The 16,026-nt window shown below is 44.2% G+C and overlaps 1 protein-coding gene across 2 annotated transcripts; it reads left to right on the plus strand.

The window, feature by feature from the left end:
* Positions 1 to 2,159: 2,159 nt before the first annotated feature.
* On the plus strand, positions 2,160 to 14,801 carry LOC121148079 (ankyrin repeat domain-containing protein 16-like). 2 transcript variants are annotated; one of them, XM_040968079.1, is made up of 7 exons: positions 2,161 to 3,109; positions 3,906 to 4,126; positions 7,099 to 7,141; positions 8,995 to 9,103; positions 9,894 to 10,055; positions 11,007 to 11,085; positions 14,605 to 14,801. In XM_040968079.1, exons 1-7 carry the CDS (start codon positions 2,796 to 2,798, stop codon positions 14,760 to 14,762), a joined length of 1,086 nt encoding a protein of 361 aa, XP_040824013.1. In that variant the 5' UTR covers positions 2,161 to 2,795; the 3' UTR covers positions 14,763 to 14,801. The 2 variants fall into 2 exon arrangements, with proteins under 2 accessions (XP_040824014.1, XP_040824013.1); XM_040968080.1 differs by lacking the exon at positions 11,007 to 11,085 and having other exon boundaries at positions 2,160 to 3,109.
* The last annotated feature ends 1,225 nt before the right edge of the window (positions 14,802 to 16,026 follow it).

Raw genomic sequence — 16,026 nt, forward strand, 5'->3', positions numbered from 1 at the left:
AAGCACTCATTTATTTTGATGAATGAGGGTTTCACTTTATATTTCTGATAAGTTAGAAAGAAGTAGTAACACACACACAAACCAACACAATAAAAATATCACTATTTCCTATCCAAGACATATTTTTATATATTTGAAAGGCTTTCTCTACTGCCAGTCGATTCCATGTCCATTTTTAACTCCATGTCAAAAATATTATATTGTTAACTGTTAACAATGTTAAATATATTGTTAAAAATGTTAAATTGTTATAAATACCATGAACGCTTTCTCTTCCAGAATTCTTGGTATTAAAAACTTAGGGGCCAGTGCCATGCTGTATCATGCTAAGCTTCTGCCTGCAATGCAAGCCTCCCATTCAGGCACCAGTTGGAGTCTGCAAAACTCCACTTCTGGCCCAGCTCCCTGCTAATGGCTTGGGGAAGCAACGGAGGACGGCTTAAGTCCTTGGGCTCCTGCAACCACTTGGGAGATCTAGAAAAAGCTCCTGGCTCCTGGCTTTAGACTAACTCAGACAGGTCTTCAAAAGGCATATGCGGTGGCGCAAGTGGTTAAAGGTCCTCGCCTCGCACGCCCAGGATCCCATATGGGGGTTCTAATCCCGGCAGCCCCGCTTCCCTTCCAGCTCCCTGCCTGTGGCCTGGGAAAGCAGTCGAGGACAGCCCAAAGCTTTGGGACCCTGCACCCGCGTGGGAGACCCGGAAGAGGCTCCTGGCTTCGGATCGGCATAGTATCGGCCCGTTGTGCTCACTTGGGGAGTGAATCATCGGACGGAAGATCTTCCTCTCTGTCTCTCCTCTCTGTATATCCGCCTTTCCAATGAAAAAATAATAAAAATAAATCTTTAAAAAATTTTTTTAAAAAAGGCATATGAATGATAATTGAAGATATAAGATTTGAGACGTTTTGGTGACAAATTCCTAGGATGGGGTAGGGGAGAGAGGGGAGGGAGCAAGACAGGAAATAATGGCAAACAGGCATAATGAAACTCCGTCTCCAGTGAGTGTTATTATTCACCAAGTTAACCAAACTGCATCTCTTACTAGTAAAACTGACTTACTTTGATCTATCTGTATTATATGTCCAGTTACTTGCGCAGTGTCAGACACCCATTCCTTCCAGAAGACTTTTAAAGCCTTTACTTCTATGAAAAAATCACTAACTTCACGAAGCCCCAATTTCCTTACTGGTTAAACCACAGAGATGCCTTCGGGGGTCCTTTGCCGATTGGGTAATCAATGCAGAGTGTTCCATTAAACCCAGAGTGCAATGCCCAAAGTAAAGGGCATTTGTTCATGGCCCTGGCACACAGCAGCGACTCTCCTTTTACACCCTAAGGAACCTGAAACGCCAAGAGAGTAAACGACCAGTATCTAGCAAGGTCAATGAAGAAAAGGCAGCATGCCCTAATTTCTCCCAAAGTTCAGGGCCTTCTCATATCACTTTAATCTATTCGGGTAAGGAGAGAGGCTACGAAAAAGAAAGGCAAAGGACAGCGGAGCATCTGAGTAGAAAAGGAAAGCCTGGCTTGCCAACAGCTGAGGCCTTGACAATCCGGCCCCCTCTTCCAGTGACCGAGAAACGAGCCGCCCCTTCCCGGGACCCACGGAGAGTACAGGGGGCGAGGCCCAGGCCCGAGCTCACGGGGACTCCATGCACTGTCCGTCGTGCCCTGCACCTGTCCACAGCAGGTGAATGGGCCGCCTCCGTTCACCTGGCTCACCTCGGCTCTCCCAGCACTCCCCCACCCCAAGACTGGAACTCCATCGCAGGCTCTCTTTAAGATTAAAGTTCCCGCTCTGAAGAACACGGGTTGGCCTCCCGGCCAGTCTGCAGCCCGCGCAACTCGGCGCTGCCCATCGAGACTACTGACCACAGCCCGCGCCAACCAGCTCCGCCCCAACTCCGGATCGGGGTACCAAACATCCTCCTACTTCCGCCTACTTCCTTCGTCAGTTCCGTCCTACCGCGGTAAAGAGAAACATCCGCCATCCGGGCCGACGAAAAGCCTTTGGAGCCCTTTGGCTCTGGCAACCGGAAACGGAGCGCTGACGGTCAGCCACCGCTACCAATACCAAAGCGCTTACAGGGGGCGTGGCCTTCACTAGGCGCCTCGCTGGGTCCTCGCATCCGGTCGGGGCAAAGCTGCTTCCCGTCTCCCTGGGCGGCGGTGGCGGCAGCTACTGCACAGTCTGTTGCTTATCCGGCGGGTCGGGCTGCCGAGTGGTGCTGCGCACGGGCGGCTGAAGATCTGGGTATGAGCTTCCCAGCAGTCAGCCCTGGGCAGACGTCTGTCAGGCAGGCCACAGTGGGGAAGGCCACGTGGAGCTGGTGGTAGGGAGCGGGCCGTGCACCAGTCCTGCAGCTTCCGCAGAGGACTCAGCCTGGGCCATGCAGACCCCACCGTCCCATTCCGTATCTTTTGCAGTAGAGTGACGTCCCCACCCTCTACTCCTTGACGTTTTAGGCCAGTCTCCTACCCGTGGAAGGGGCTGCTACAGCACTTACTGACGCGTCCCGAACCTTGAGAGTGGGTGTGCTCCACACATCTGGGCAAGAGCACCCGACCAGATGCACACCCCGCAGAGTGACCTCCTAGCGTGCTCGCCTGCCGCTGCCTGCCGTTTCCAAGGATCTGTACCGTGTGCTCTGAACCACGGTTTCTTCCCGGTCCTGAGCAGGCCAGGAGACGCGAGGGTGCTGGGGGAGGTCACATTCCTGGGGGCAGAAGCCGGAGACAAGGTCAGAGGCAAGAAGCAGAGGTCCACCCCTGCTCTCAGCTCCAGCTCGCAGTGATGGCCCCGCCCGGGGACCCGCGGCGTCTCTGTAAGTTGGTGCAGGATGGCAGGCTGCAGGCCTTGCAGGAGGAGTTGCCAGTGGCGAGAGGCTTCCAGGGGCCGGCCGGTGACACCCTGCTGCACTGTGCCGCCCGCCACGGGCATCTGGACATCCTGACCTATTTGACCGAAGCCTGGGGCATGGACATCGAGGCAACCAACCAAGACTACAAGCGGCCTCTGCACGAGGCTGCCTCCATGGGTCACCGGGACTGTGTACGCTACCTGCTGGGCCGAGGGGCAGCTGTCGACTGTCTGAAGAAGGCCGACTGGTAGGTAGCCAGGGTCCACAAAGACATCCTGCCCGCCCACTGCCTGTGGAAACGTCAGGTTTTGTGTACTTCATCAACCTCTTTAGACATCATAGATTTTCTCAGCTCCCCGTGGTCACCCAGCAGCAGGGTCGTCCTGCTCCAACCTGCCCCTAGTATGACAATGACTTACAGGACACTTTGTTCCTGTTCTTGGAAGATCAGCTAGCTGTTTGGGGCAATCATTTCCCTTAGTAAGGTAGAGAGCACCATGGAATGTAATTTAAAGATGTTATCACACTACATGTAGTTTGATAATGTTCTTCTGGAGATCTGTAACTAAATTGCTACTTCAGCAATTGCATTGTTTTAATTACCATTGCTCTAAGCAGTACACTTAGACACAATCAGTTATACATGCACTTGTGTAAAACGCTGTGCATGTACACTGCCGTGATAAAAATATGACTGTACTGATTCCATTTGGCTTGTTCGATTGAAAATGTTTCTAGTACTTACTATGTCAGAGGTTGTGCATCTCTTTAAGACATCATGAAGTCTCCACCCTGGGATTGCTGATCTGATATGAAGAACAGGATAGAGTCGACACAGGTGGAGTCCTGTTGCACTGGGAGCCAGTCTGTAAGCACTTCTCCCTCCCAGGGATCCCTTCTCTAAGGACATACACAGCACAGTTGCTCTCCCCACTGACATGCCTCCCAGGGCCCTCATGAGCAGGTGGACAAGTAGCCAGCCAAAGTTGTTTTCCCGTCTCTCAGCTCCTTGAATCCCATTGGCTTATCCTGGTTGACCCTAGGACTCCTCTGATGATGGCTTGCACAAGGAAGAATCTCGGGGTGATCCAGGACCTTGTGGAACACGGTGCCAACCCACTGCTGAAAAACAAAGATGGCTGGAACAGTTTCCACATTGCCAGCCGAGCAGGCGACTCTCTGATCCTCCAGTACTTGCTCTCGGTGTGCCCAGATGTCTGGAAGACAGAGAGCAAGATTAGAAGAACTCCTCTGCACACGGCAGGTACAGCTCTGCAGGCTCACAGTGCAGCTGGCCTCCCCCAGCACAGGAACATCATGTTGTTCAAGTCATCTGCAGGAGACTGGAGGATATAGGAAAGTAGACAGCAGGGAAGAGGAGCAGCTTGGGACGTTTTGGCAAATAGCTTCTCAAGCTAATGTAACTCAACTAGGGTGCTCTTCTTGTGTTTCCTTTTCTGGTGTATCTTTTTTTTTTTTTTTTTTTTTACTGGAAAGTCAGATTTATAGAGAGGAGGAGAGGAGAGACAGAGAGGAAGATCTTCCATCCAGTGATTCACTCCCCAAGGGACCACAGTGGCTGAAGCCGAGCCACTCTAAAGCCTGGAGCCAGGAAGTTCTTTTGGGTCTCCCACACGGGTGTAGGATTCCAAGGTTTTGGGCTGTCCTTGACTGCTTTCCCAGGCCATAAGCATGGAGCTGGATGGGAAGCAGGGACACCGCGATATGAACCAGCATCCATATGGTATCCTGGCACATGCAAGGCAAGGTTTTTAGCTGATAGGCTACTGTGCCGGGTCCCAAGCATATCTTTATTGTCCTCCAAGTTAGAGGATACACTGGCTCTATTCCATAGTCTTGGACAAGGGCAAGGGAATCACGTCTCTCATGAACAAGTTACCCCAGCAGGGGGAAGAATGGTGGTAATGTTGCCCATGCTGCAAGCTTGTGCTGGGTTCTAAGGAGCACGGCAGACATGAGCAAACCCTTATCATTATGGTGGGCACCTAGTGAGCATAGCTCTGATTTTCCTGGATAATTTTCACATTGTTGGCATTAAAGACAGGATAAAGAATATGTAGCAGTGTGGCACCTGCCACTCTGCTATACATTTAACAAAAATAATGCTTAAATACCTGGACCCAAAGATGTTTGATTTATCTAATGGTAACATCAGATACAAACTTGAGATGCAGTTTTCATTGTTTGGACTAGTGATCCTTAACTCTGAATTACCTTGTTGCTTTCTTCTTCCTTATCCCCTGAGTTAATTTGCACTTCTCTCCCTTTCTCCCTTTTTCCTTCCTCTGAGTGACAGTTAAATAGAGAGCCTCATCTGTTTGTCCATTTCTCAGTTGCTTAGAATTTTCCTGGCCAGGGCTGAAGCTGAAGTCTTGGATTCAATCCAGGCCTGCCTCCTTGGTAATAGGGACCCAGTGACTTGGGTGACACTGCAGCTGGCCACGGTCTGCATCAGCAGGAGACAAGTCAGGAGCTGGAACCAGGTCTCAAGATCTCTGATAGGGCACACATGCATCTTTTTTTTGTTTGTTTTAAGATTCATTTATTTTTATTGGAAAGGCAGATATACAGAGAGGACAGGCAGAGAGGAAAATCTTCTGTTCACTAATTCACTGCCCAAGTGACTGCAACGGCTGATGCTGCACTGATCCGAAGCCGAGAGCCAGGAACTTCCTCCAGATCTCCCACATGGTGCAGAAACCCAAGGCTTTGGGCCGTCCTCGACTGCTTTCCCAGCCACAGCACGGAGCTGGATGGGAAACAGGGCTGCTGGGATTAGAACCGGCACCTATGTGGGATCCTGCCCTTATGGGATGACTTTAGCTGCTAGGCCACTGCATTTGGCCCCGACACAAGCATCTTAAGTCCTAAGCTAAGTGCCCACCCTATAGATGATTTTAAATTAGTGAAAAGTGAATTTTCTATAACCAAACAAGAAGTGGACACTAAGAAATTTAACATTCCATGCTGAAATGTCTGACATTGTCTGTACCAGCAGTGTTGGGGCATGCTTAAATAAGAGACTGATGGAATTATGACTCCTTATAAAGGACTATACTATTGCAGCAACGTGGGGAAAATCTGTCAGTGGGTGGGAGTTTGGGGGGGAATCCCAGTCTATTTGAGATTGTATGAAAAAATTTAAAAATTTAAAATAAAAATGTAGCAGCAACAACAACAAAAAGAAGTTTAACCATCCCAGTCAAGAAATTGGGAAGGTAACCTTTATCTTCTGGGAAAGTACATTGAATTAGTATACAGAATATTTAGTTCCTCTAAAATAAGCACCTTTGATATGTAGACTAGGAACATGCAGACATTTTCCAGGTACAGTTGGAGTTAGAGATTTAAAAATTCCTTTTTAAAACTTGGCAGGTGAATAGAAAAAGTTCAGTTCTTGAATTATGTGACCCATTTTCTCCCCAGTACCTTTCATTCCCTTAGAGAAATAATCAACACCCCAAACTGTGGAGACAGATAGTCAAAAGCTTACATGACTGTAGTTATTTTTAGTAGAATTAAATGTCTGATTGTTTTGTTATAGATTCCTTTTAAATGTTTTGTGGGCCAGTGATGTGCCAGTGGGTTTAAGCTACATCCTATGTTGGAGCATTGGTTTGAGTCCCAGCTGCTGCCCTTCCCCTCCTCCGGTTCCCTGTTAATGCACCTGGGAAGGTAGCAGAAGATAGCCTAAATACATGGGTCCATGCCACCCATGTGGGAGACATTGATGTCTAGTTATCTCCTGTATGAAACCTGGACATAGGAGCGTTTTAGGAAGTGAACCAGTGGATGGAAGAAGACCTTTCTTTCCCTCTTTTCCTCCTCCCAACCCCTACCCCCATTTTCCTCACTGTCCCATTCAAACAAATAAATAATTTTTTCTAAAAAGTAATTGTTTACACAACCTTAGGCAGAAATTAGCTCCAGAGATTTGCCACATAAATTTGGGAAGATAAGTTTAAGATGGAAAGTTTACCATGCAGGTGTTCATAAAGATAGCATTATCATGTGTGAACTATGTACATGTAAAGTGTAAGCATCATTTCTTATTGCTTATGCAGATGAATTTTTATTATTGTAGAACTGTAGCAGTGAACCTAATTTAGTTATTCCTTTCTATAAGTCTTGACAGATGGCAGACTGTGGAGCCAGGAGGCAAGAAGCGTTTTGTATGTACACTAAAAGCTCTGTTTCTCAACTCTCTTCTCCCAGCAATGCATGGCTGTTTAGATGCAGTAAAGCTGCTTCTTAAGAGGTGAGCCAACTGGTAAAAATGTTAATTATTTTGAATTTTTCAAATATCCTTTATTCTCTGGTTGCATAATAGGGAATGGCTGGGAAGGGGATTGCATAGGAGAGTGCATTTGGGGGCTGTAGCAGTTAAACAGGCAATACCTAAATTAGAGATGACTATAGAGACAAAAGAGAAAGGTTTGAAGTATTTAAAAAGTAGAATGAACTGTCCCAGGTAAGAAAATTGATCAAAGAAATGAGAAGGAAGGAGAAGTCAAGGAAGACTTTGTGTCAAGCACGACCACCTGAGTGGTGGTGGATGTCGGGAAGATTTGGAGGAAAGAATTGCACTTCTTGACACATGAGTTTCAAGTGCTTGTTGGATATCTAAACAAAGACATCCTGCAAGCACTAACAGACACAGAAGATTGAGATAGAAATGTTGAGTTTATTTATAGAGATGATGAATGAAGTCAGAAGAATAGGAGAGATGACTCAAGAAGAACACCTGTCAAAATGGGAACATGTATTTTCAAAAATATTTATTTTTATTGGAAAGGTAGACTTATGGACAAAAAGGTCTTCCATCCACTGATTCACTCCCCAAGTGGCCGCAGCAGCCAGAGCTAAGCCAATCTGAAGCCAAGAGCTTCTGAGTCTTCCATGTGGGTGCAGGGTCACAAGGCTTTGGACCATTCTCTACTGCTTTCCCAGTCCACAAGCAGGGAGCTGGATGGGAAGTGGAGCAGCCGGGATGTGAACCGGCAGCCATATGGGATCCCAGCACTTGCAAGGAAGCCATCAGGCAGGGCCCACAATGAGAACACATTTGATTGTACACAGACTTAGAGCTTTATTGATTCAAAACACTTTTCAGGCACCTCCAATGTGTTATGTTCTGGCTGATTCAATAAGCACAGTACGTTTTTCTTTAACAGAGCCTGTGGTCTAGTTGTGGAAGGCAGCTATAAGAATAACCCCACAAACATATGTAATTCACCAGGTGTGGTAATGCTACCAATGAAAAGTTCAGAATGCCATAGGAGAGCAGAGGTACTTGTGTAGGTTGGGAAAACAGGGAGGATAATAGGTAAGGCTAGGCCTTTGTGGAAATCACATTTACCTTGAGGTTGTTGAAGGATAAATTAGAATTATCCAAGAAAAGAGAAGAGCACTAATGTTCTTAGCTGAAGGCCGGGCAGGTGCAGAGGCAGCAAAAGGCCTAGCAATGGGAAAACTAGGAAGCAGAGAGAAATCTGGCAAGCCTGGGATCGGGAGTCTTGGAGAGGTGAGCAGATACAGAAGTCATGCTGACGTTTGCAATTTTGTCCTGTTTGCAGTGAAGAGCAGTTAAAGGTTTTAAGTAGGAATTACCTTACCCAATTATATGGTGGGGAAAATAAATATGGTTGCTATGGAGAATGGTTTGGTGAGGCAGGAGTCAAGGTGAGAAAACCATTAGGAGATATGATGAACAGACTAGGTCTTGGGGTAAAAGCAGAGCTGGAGTGAAGGATACAGATATTTTAGATGTTTTGGTTGTAGCATTGAGAGATTTTTAGTAATGAATTGATAATGAGGAATAAGGACAAGGGATGGCAAGGATGACTCTTCTGGCATGAAGAGCTAGAGCCACTGGTGACAGCAAGTGGGACAGAAAAGGTTAGAGGATGAGGGATTTATTAGGGGTGGTGATCTACATGCAGCTCAAGACCTAGAGCTTAGTTCGGAAACTGGGGTGATGACAAAGGAGAGAGGAGCCCCAAATCATTTGTAAGACACACAGTCTACGTGCAGAAGACCAGGTGTCAGCTTGTCCATCCGCTGTGACATGGTGAATGTTCTCAATTCTGTTATTGTGGATTTTGACTCTAGGTGCCAGTATGAACCAAACAGCAAAGACAAGTGTGGCATCACCCCGTTTATGGATGCAATCCAGTGTGGCCACATCGATATAGCAAAGCTGCTTCTTGAAAAACATGAGGTATAAAAATTGTTTTCTTTTATTCCTTTGATCCTAAAAATTTTAAATCATAGGCTTAATAGAGTACCTTGTTCTTCAGAACCAGAGTTCAATCACAACTCTGCCACATTGCTCCTGTGGGACCCTGTCGACCTATTTAAACATCCTTGAAGTGGAAGCAAACTTAATTTCTTAAGAATGTTCCTATATGTTTAAATAATACAATGCTTAGAAAACATTTCACAAAGTAAATGTCCAGTAAACAGCAACATATTCAATAGTAATAGTCAAAGTAAGCTGTCCGTCTGTACTTGTGGCAATATATCCTGGAATCCTGCCTCTCAAACCTTTATTTTAGTTGGCAGTTCTTTTCAGAATCATACAAAAGCTGTGTTTTTCTTTGCCCAAAGAAATGTACATAGGTAACAGTTTTCCCAAAATGTCAGCATGTGCATAGACCCAGTTTTCTTAATTTTTTTAAAGTTTTATTTATTTATTTGAAAGCCAGAGAGGTGGGGAAGAGTCCGAAAGCTTCCATCTTATGGTTTACTCCCAAGATGGCCACAATGGCTGGGACTAGGCTAGATTAGACCACAGCCCTGCATCTGGGACTCCATCTTGGTGGCAGAGTCCCATGTACTTGAGCTGTCTTCTGCTTCCTTCCCAAGCTGATTAGAGGGGAGCCACATCAGAAATGGAGCAGTCAGAACTTGAACCAGTATTTGTGTGTGGGGCCAGCATCACAGCTGGTGGCACAGCACTAGCTACCCTCTGCTTCTTACCCTCTTTGCTTCTGTCTCCTGTCTGCTAGGCTTGTGTCTCGGCTGAGGATAGCCTGGGGGCCCAGGCTCTGCACAGGGCAGCAGTCACTGGGCAGGATGAAGCCATCCGGTTCTTGGTGTCTGATCTTGGCATTGATGTAGATGTGAAAGCAGCATCAACCCACCTCACAGCACTTCATTATGCTGCCAAGGTTGGTTTGTTTTCTTCCTTAACCTTGCCTTCCTCCACTGATGGGTTCGTTTGAGGTTCTGATTTCTTTGGCTGCCTCTCTGTGGAAGAAATTGCCCTCATAAACTCCTGAAATAGACATGATTTGGAAACACTGAAGATATGCAGATTTTCTCACTAGAAAATAAACAATTTTAGGGGTTTTTGCATATTATCTTTAGTATATATATATATATCTTTAGTATCTAGCAGCAGAAATAAATTCTTTCACCCATCATTACATTCTTCTGCCTCATTTCCTCCTTGTAAACAGGAGGGTATGTTTGTAACAAAAGGATCCATCTGTTCTGTGGCCACAGAAAGAGAAAGTGAATAGATCCTCTCATAAGGATTGAACCTATAACCTGCTTACTTTAGTCTATTATTTACTTACATAGTTGCACAACCTGCTAGTAGACCAGTACTTAGACAAAGAATTAAAATTGAAATAATTTATAGTTTCATAATTGTCATAACTATAATTTATTATAGAAATAGAAATAATAGCTAAAATGGAAACAATAATAGCTGTAATAGAAGTCCTGTTTAAGTCTAGCAAAAAATATATATATTTGCTTAGGAGATTTTGGAACTGTGGATGCTGTGTGAATCACAGTATTCAAACTGTTTGCATTGATGGAAGCACAACTCTGCTGGGTCAGTAGTTTGGTCTGCAGAGTTGTTCCTCTATCTTCTCTATTTGCCTCAAAAGGCAAAGAAACAATGATCATATATTCTAAGTAATTAAATATCACCAAAATGTATACCTGATGATTTATAGTAGGATTTGATATACTCTGTCTTCTTTGGCTATAGAGAAGCAGTTTTAGCAGTCGACTGTTTTAGGAAAGATACCTAATGTACGTTAGAGTTTGTGTTTACTGGTTTGTTTTTGTTCTCATAACAATGACAACAAGTTTCTTTTAACACCCAGGAAGGACATGTTAATACAATTCAGACTCTCCTATCCTTGGGCGCCGACATCAATGCCAAAGATGTAAGAAATCGATCAGGTACAGCTTAATTTTATATGTGCCTTGAAAATTATTAGTAAATTGAATGTGAACAATATACGTATTTTCATATTAAAAACAATGATTTGGAGACATGCAGGTAGCACAGTAGTCAAGATGCTGGTCAAGATACCAGTTAAGATGTAGTTTCCTGCCAGCGCAGACCCTGGAGTAATAGCTCAGATGATAACTCAGGTGGTTGGGTCCTTGCCACTTGTATAAGAGTCCTGGATTGAGTTTCTGGCTCCTGGCCCCATCCTCAACCCTGGCCCTGGCCATTGCAGGTATTTGAGGAGTAAGCAAGCAAGTGGGAGCTTACTGTCTACTACTCAAATAAATAAATAAAATCAGTTTATTTCCCAGTTATTCAGAAACTTTCCTTAAAGTAACTTGTCCTCTGTAAAGTTATAGAAGTATTGTTATAGCCATGACATTGTTGATGATTATTACTGATAACTACTGTTGTTACTGTTTTTGCTTTTCTGAAAGATTTATTTTTATTGATTTGAAAGGCGGAGTCAGAGAGATAATCATTCTGCTGGTTCATTCCCCAGATGACCACAACAGCTAGGGCTGGGCCAAACTGAAGACCAGAACTAGCAGCTTCACCTGGATCTTCCACAAGGGTGCAAGAATCCAAGAATTTAGGCCATCTTCCACTGCTTTCCCAAGTGCAGTAGTAGGGAGCTGGATCAGAAGTGAAGCAGCCGGGACTTGATCCAGCACCCTTCTGGGGTGCTGGTGTTGCAGCAGGCAGTTTTACCCACTATACGAGAATGCTGACCCCTTTTGTTATTATTCTAAACCATAGCATTATATGTGGCATAAAAGCACATTCTGTTTCATCCACATGGTGACTATTATCCACATATTGTATTATTTGTTCTGATGTCTCCTTTCTTTGAAGTGTGTTTAGACTAAAACCATATTAACCATGTTTTTTGAAATTTAGGGCTCACATACTGCATGCTGAAACACCAATATCATATAGTTAGATAATAATTATTTGTAAAATATTAGGAAACAAACAGTTTTGTTCATTCAAAAATAAGAACCAGTTAGAGAAAGGGAGGCATTATGCAAGGTTGGTGATGGACACTAGGTTAAAGTTAGATAGAAATAAATTTGGGGAGGTGGGGCCAGTGCATTGGCTTAACTGGCTAATTCTCTACCTCCAAGCACAGGTATCACATATGGGTGCTGGTTTGTGTCCCAGATGCTCTGCTTCCCATCTAGCTCCCTGCTTATGCCTTGAGAAAGCAGCAGAGAATGACCCAAAGCCTTGGGACCCATTGTGGTCATTAGGGGACTGAACCAGCAGATGAAAGATCTTTCTCCTTCCCTCCGTAAATCTGCCTTTACAATGAAAATAAATAAATCTTTAAAAACAAGTAGAAAAAGAAAGAGGTAGACCGGGCGCAGTAGCCTAGCGGCTAAAGTCCTCACCTTACATGCAGCAGGATCCCATATGGACACCGGTTCTAATCCCAGCAGTCTTGCTTCCCATCCAGTTCCTTGCTTGTGGCCTGGGAAAGCAGTTGAGGATGGCCCAAAGTCTTGGCCCGCATGGGAAACCTGAAAGAGACTGAGCTCCTGGCTTCAGATTGGCTCGGCTCTGGCTGCTGTGGGCACTTGAGGAGTGAATTAGTGGGTGGAAAATCTCTGTCTCTCCTCTCTGTATATCTGACTTTCTAATAAAAATAAATAAAGTTTAAAAAATTTTTTTTTTAATTTTTAAGAAGTTTGGCAGTTCTGTGACACAGTTAACTGAACTGACTAAAGATAATATCTCTAAAGACAATCAGAAGATAAATTTTGAATATTTTCAAAATAAAGACATTTTAAAAATTTGAAAATATTGATGTATGTACCCCGATTGGATATTTTACAATGTATGCATTTACTGAAATATCATATAACACCATAAATATATGCAATTTTACGTCTATTAATTTTTTTAAGTTAAAAAGTAAAACCACAGGATGTTTTTAAGTGAACCAACTGCTAGAGCTTTTACAGAAATGAATACAGTTGGATTAGACTGTGCAGTTGGCCGTCCCACTTCCTGGCAGGTAGTCAATATGCTGCTATCAAAGAAGAGAAAGGACAGACTACTTGTACATGATATAATGAATAGGCTTTCCCGAACATCTCGGGGGGTTGGGTCTGGCTTAATAAAAGTATGAGAAATCACTGAAGCAAATACATTAAAATCTGATTTATTAGTTAAGTTTTTATTCAATTCCAAGTATAAATAGATTCAGCACAATAACCTAGTATGTCATTTCAAGTTATGAAATTTTCACTAAAGTGAGAGAGAAAACTTGTTCCTTTGAGTAAGAAAATGGAGCTTAGGGAGAGAAGAGGAAAAGACATTAATAGCTCCTCGGTTAGACAATGCCATTGAGAAGGAATTGCTGAAGAGACAAAGAATACATACGCATCATCATCCCCATTCATGTCTTCTACAAGGCGCTAAAGCAACAGGTGGCAGAGAAAGACTCTTCAGATGCTGAGAATGATGGTGATAAAGATCTGAGAAAAAAAATTTGTGAAAGATGATGAAATCATGGGAATGACTTGGGTTATCTCGAGGATGTTGATAAACTGGATGCCAGTGATGAGGAAACTTGGAATGATAAACTCTGGAGAAGAGGAAGAATGAAAGCCTTTAATGTAAAACACAAAGGCAAAATCACTTGAAAGGACCTTTGTAGAAAAAAAACAAGCATCTATACAGAGAATATGAGCAGGGGATGGAGGCACATGGCAAAAGCCAAAACCACATTATGCCCCTAACCGGGGTAAGCAGGTGTGAATGTTTAGGAAGAGAAGAAATGGTTTCAGAGCTAATTCCTGAAGCTAGAACTTTGGAATAAACTCCCTGGTTACCATTCTGTGAGCTGGTGGCCATCCTACACACATTTAGATAGCTCAGAGGCTCTCGGGCAACAACTCAATTTGGTGCTGAAAGGACCACCACTCAGCGTGGGAAAGGGACAACAGGCTTTTTCCTCAGGACGCCCAGCACGACCGGCAGTTTTCTTGGACTCTTAGCACACAAGGAACCTTGGGCACTAAGTTCTACAGCGGAATGGGAAATCTGTCAGCAGTTTTCTTTTTGTCATGTCATTTCTATCTATGGTGATACATTTACTTTTTTAAAAACAGAATTCAGTGAAACTTGGAGAAAGTTTTTGTCCCATTTAAAGTGTGTTTTACTATCAGAATGACAGTGAGGAGGACTCATTTCCCGTTTCCAATTCATTTGCTTAGTTGCTTTAGATCAATTTTTTAAATCTTCTCTGATTTTGTTTACAAGTTGTGTGAACTCGGGTTAAAAAAAAAGCAAAGGAAGAAAAATATTTTGATCCAGTATAGGCAAAGGCATAGTGATAGATAATGAAAGTATAAAATCTATATAACTGAAAGAATCAGTATCTGTTGAATGCAATCAACTTTCACTGTATTACTCCAGGGCTCATATGCTAACCTTGTGCCACTTTTGTGACCCCGCAGCCCTGCATCTGGCCTGCGCAGGGCAGCACTTGGCCTGCACTGAGTTTCTGCTGCAGTCTGGGCTGAAGGACTCTGCAGATGTTACAGGCACCCTGGCTCAGCAGCTCACAGAGAGAGCGGACTCACCACAGAGCTTTGCTCACCGTGCAATGACATGAGGATGTTTCCAAAAAGAGGCAATAAAGTGTATGGTAATTGACATGCTGTTTTCTAAATCTTTGACAGATTGAATGGACTCAGTCCCTAGGCAGAATTTTCTCTCCTCCCACTGTTCAAAATTGTTCCTCGCCTGCACGCTCCCCTTCAGATGAAGATTTTCCAAACGACATGGAAGCTGAGGTCATGGTAATGGTAGTCAGTGACAATATTAAAAATACGACCTAAGTTATAGTTAGCTGCGGGCCCGGCATGATGGCTCAGTGGATAAATCCTCTATTTGCAAGCACTGGGATCCCAAATGGGTGCTGGTTCATATCCCAGCCGCTCCACTTCTCATCCGCCTCCCTGCTTGTGGTCTGCGAAAGCAGTGGAAGATGGCCCAAAGCCTTGGAACTCTGTACCAGGATGGGAGACCTGGAAGAGGCTCCTGGCTCTTGGCTTCAGATCAGATCAGCTCTGGCTGCTGTGGCCACTTGGAAAGTTAATCAGCGGATGGGAGATATTTCTGTCTCTCCTCCTCTCTGTAAATCTGCCTTTCCAATAAAATAAATCTTTTTTAAAAAATTATAATTAGCTGAAGCCATAAAGCATAATTGACTTCTTTATTTTCTTCTTTCTTAGGCTTTTTTTTCTTAAGATATATTTATTTTTATTGGGAAGGCAGAGAGAAAAAGAAACAGAGAGTAAGATCTTCCATCTGTTGATTCACTCCCCAAGTGGCCGTAATGGCTAGAGCTGAGCCAATCCGAAACCAGGAACCAGGAGCTTTGGGCCCCTGCACCTGTGTGGGAGACCCAGAAGAGCTCCTGGCTCCTGGCTTTAGATTGGCTCAGCTCCAGCTGTTGCAGTCACTTGGGGAGGAACCATCAGATGGAAGATCTGTCTCTCCTCTCTGTATATCTGCCTTCCCAATAAAAATGAATAAATCTTTAAAAAAAAAACCTTATGTACAAATCACTTCTAAAAAATAAAAAGCGGAGTTATAGAGAGATTGACACAGATTTCGAATCTGTTCATTCACTTCCCAGTAGCTACAGTGGCCAAGGCTGGGCCAGGCCAAAGCTGGGAACCTGGAACTCCATCTCAGAACTCTGTCTTCATGAGTAAAAGGGCCCCACGTCATGGGCTGCCTCTCCTGCCTTTCTAGTCACATTAGCAGGGAGCAGAATAAGAAATGGAATAGCTGGAATCGATGCTTATATGGGTTGCCAGCAATGGTTAATCTGCTTTGCTACAATGTTAGCACAGTCTTTAAAAAAAAAA

Source organism: Ochotona curzoniae, unplaced genomic scaffold (genome assembly GCF_017591425.1).
Source record: "Ochotona curzoniae isolate NIBS_2020 unplaced genomic scaffold, NIBS_Ocur_1.0 scaffold_4683, whole genome shotgun sequence".
Taxonomy (NCBI): Eukaryota; Metazoa; Chordata; class Mammalia; order Lagomorpha; family Ochotonidae; genus Ochotona; species Ochotona curzoniae.

Bases quoted from the DNA above. Each gene is read 5' to 3' on its own strand.
- LOC121148079 (XM_040968079.1), top strand. From the start codon at position 2,796: ATGGCCCCGCCCGGGGACCCGCGGCGTCTCTGTAAGTTGGTGCAGGAT. The intron at 10,056-11,006 runs GTTGGTTTGTTT...TTTAACACCCAG, and splicing joins CACTTCATTATGCTGCCAAG to GAAGGACATGTTAATACAAT. The intron at 11,086-14,604 runs GTACAGCTTAAT...GTGACCCCGCAG, and splicing joins AGATGTAAGAAATCGATCAG to CCCTGCATCTGGCCTGCGCA.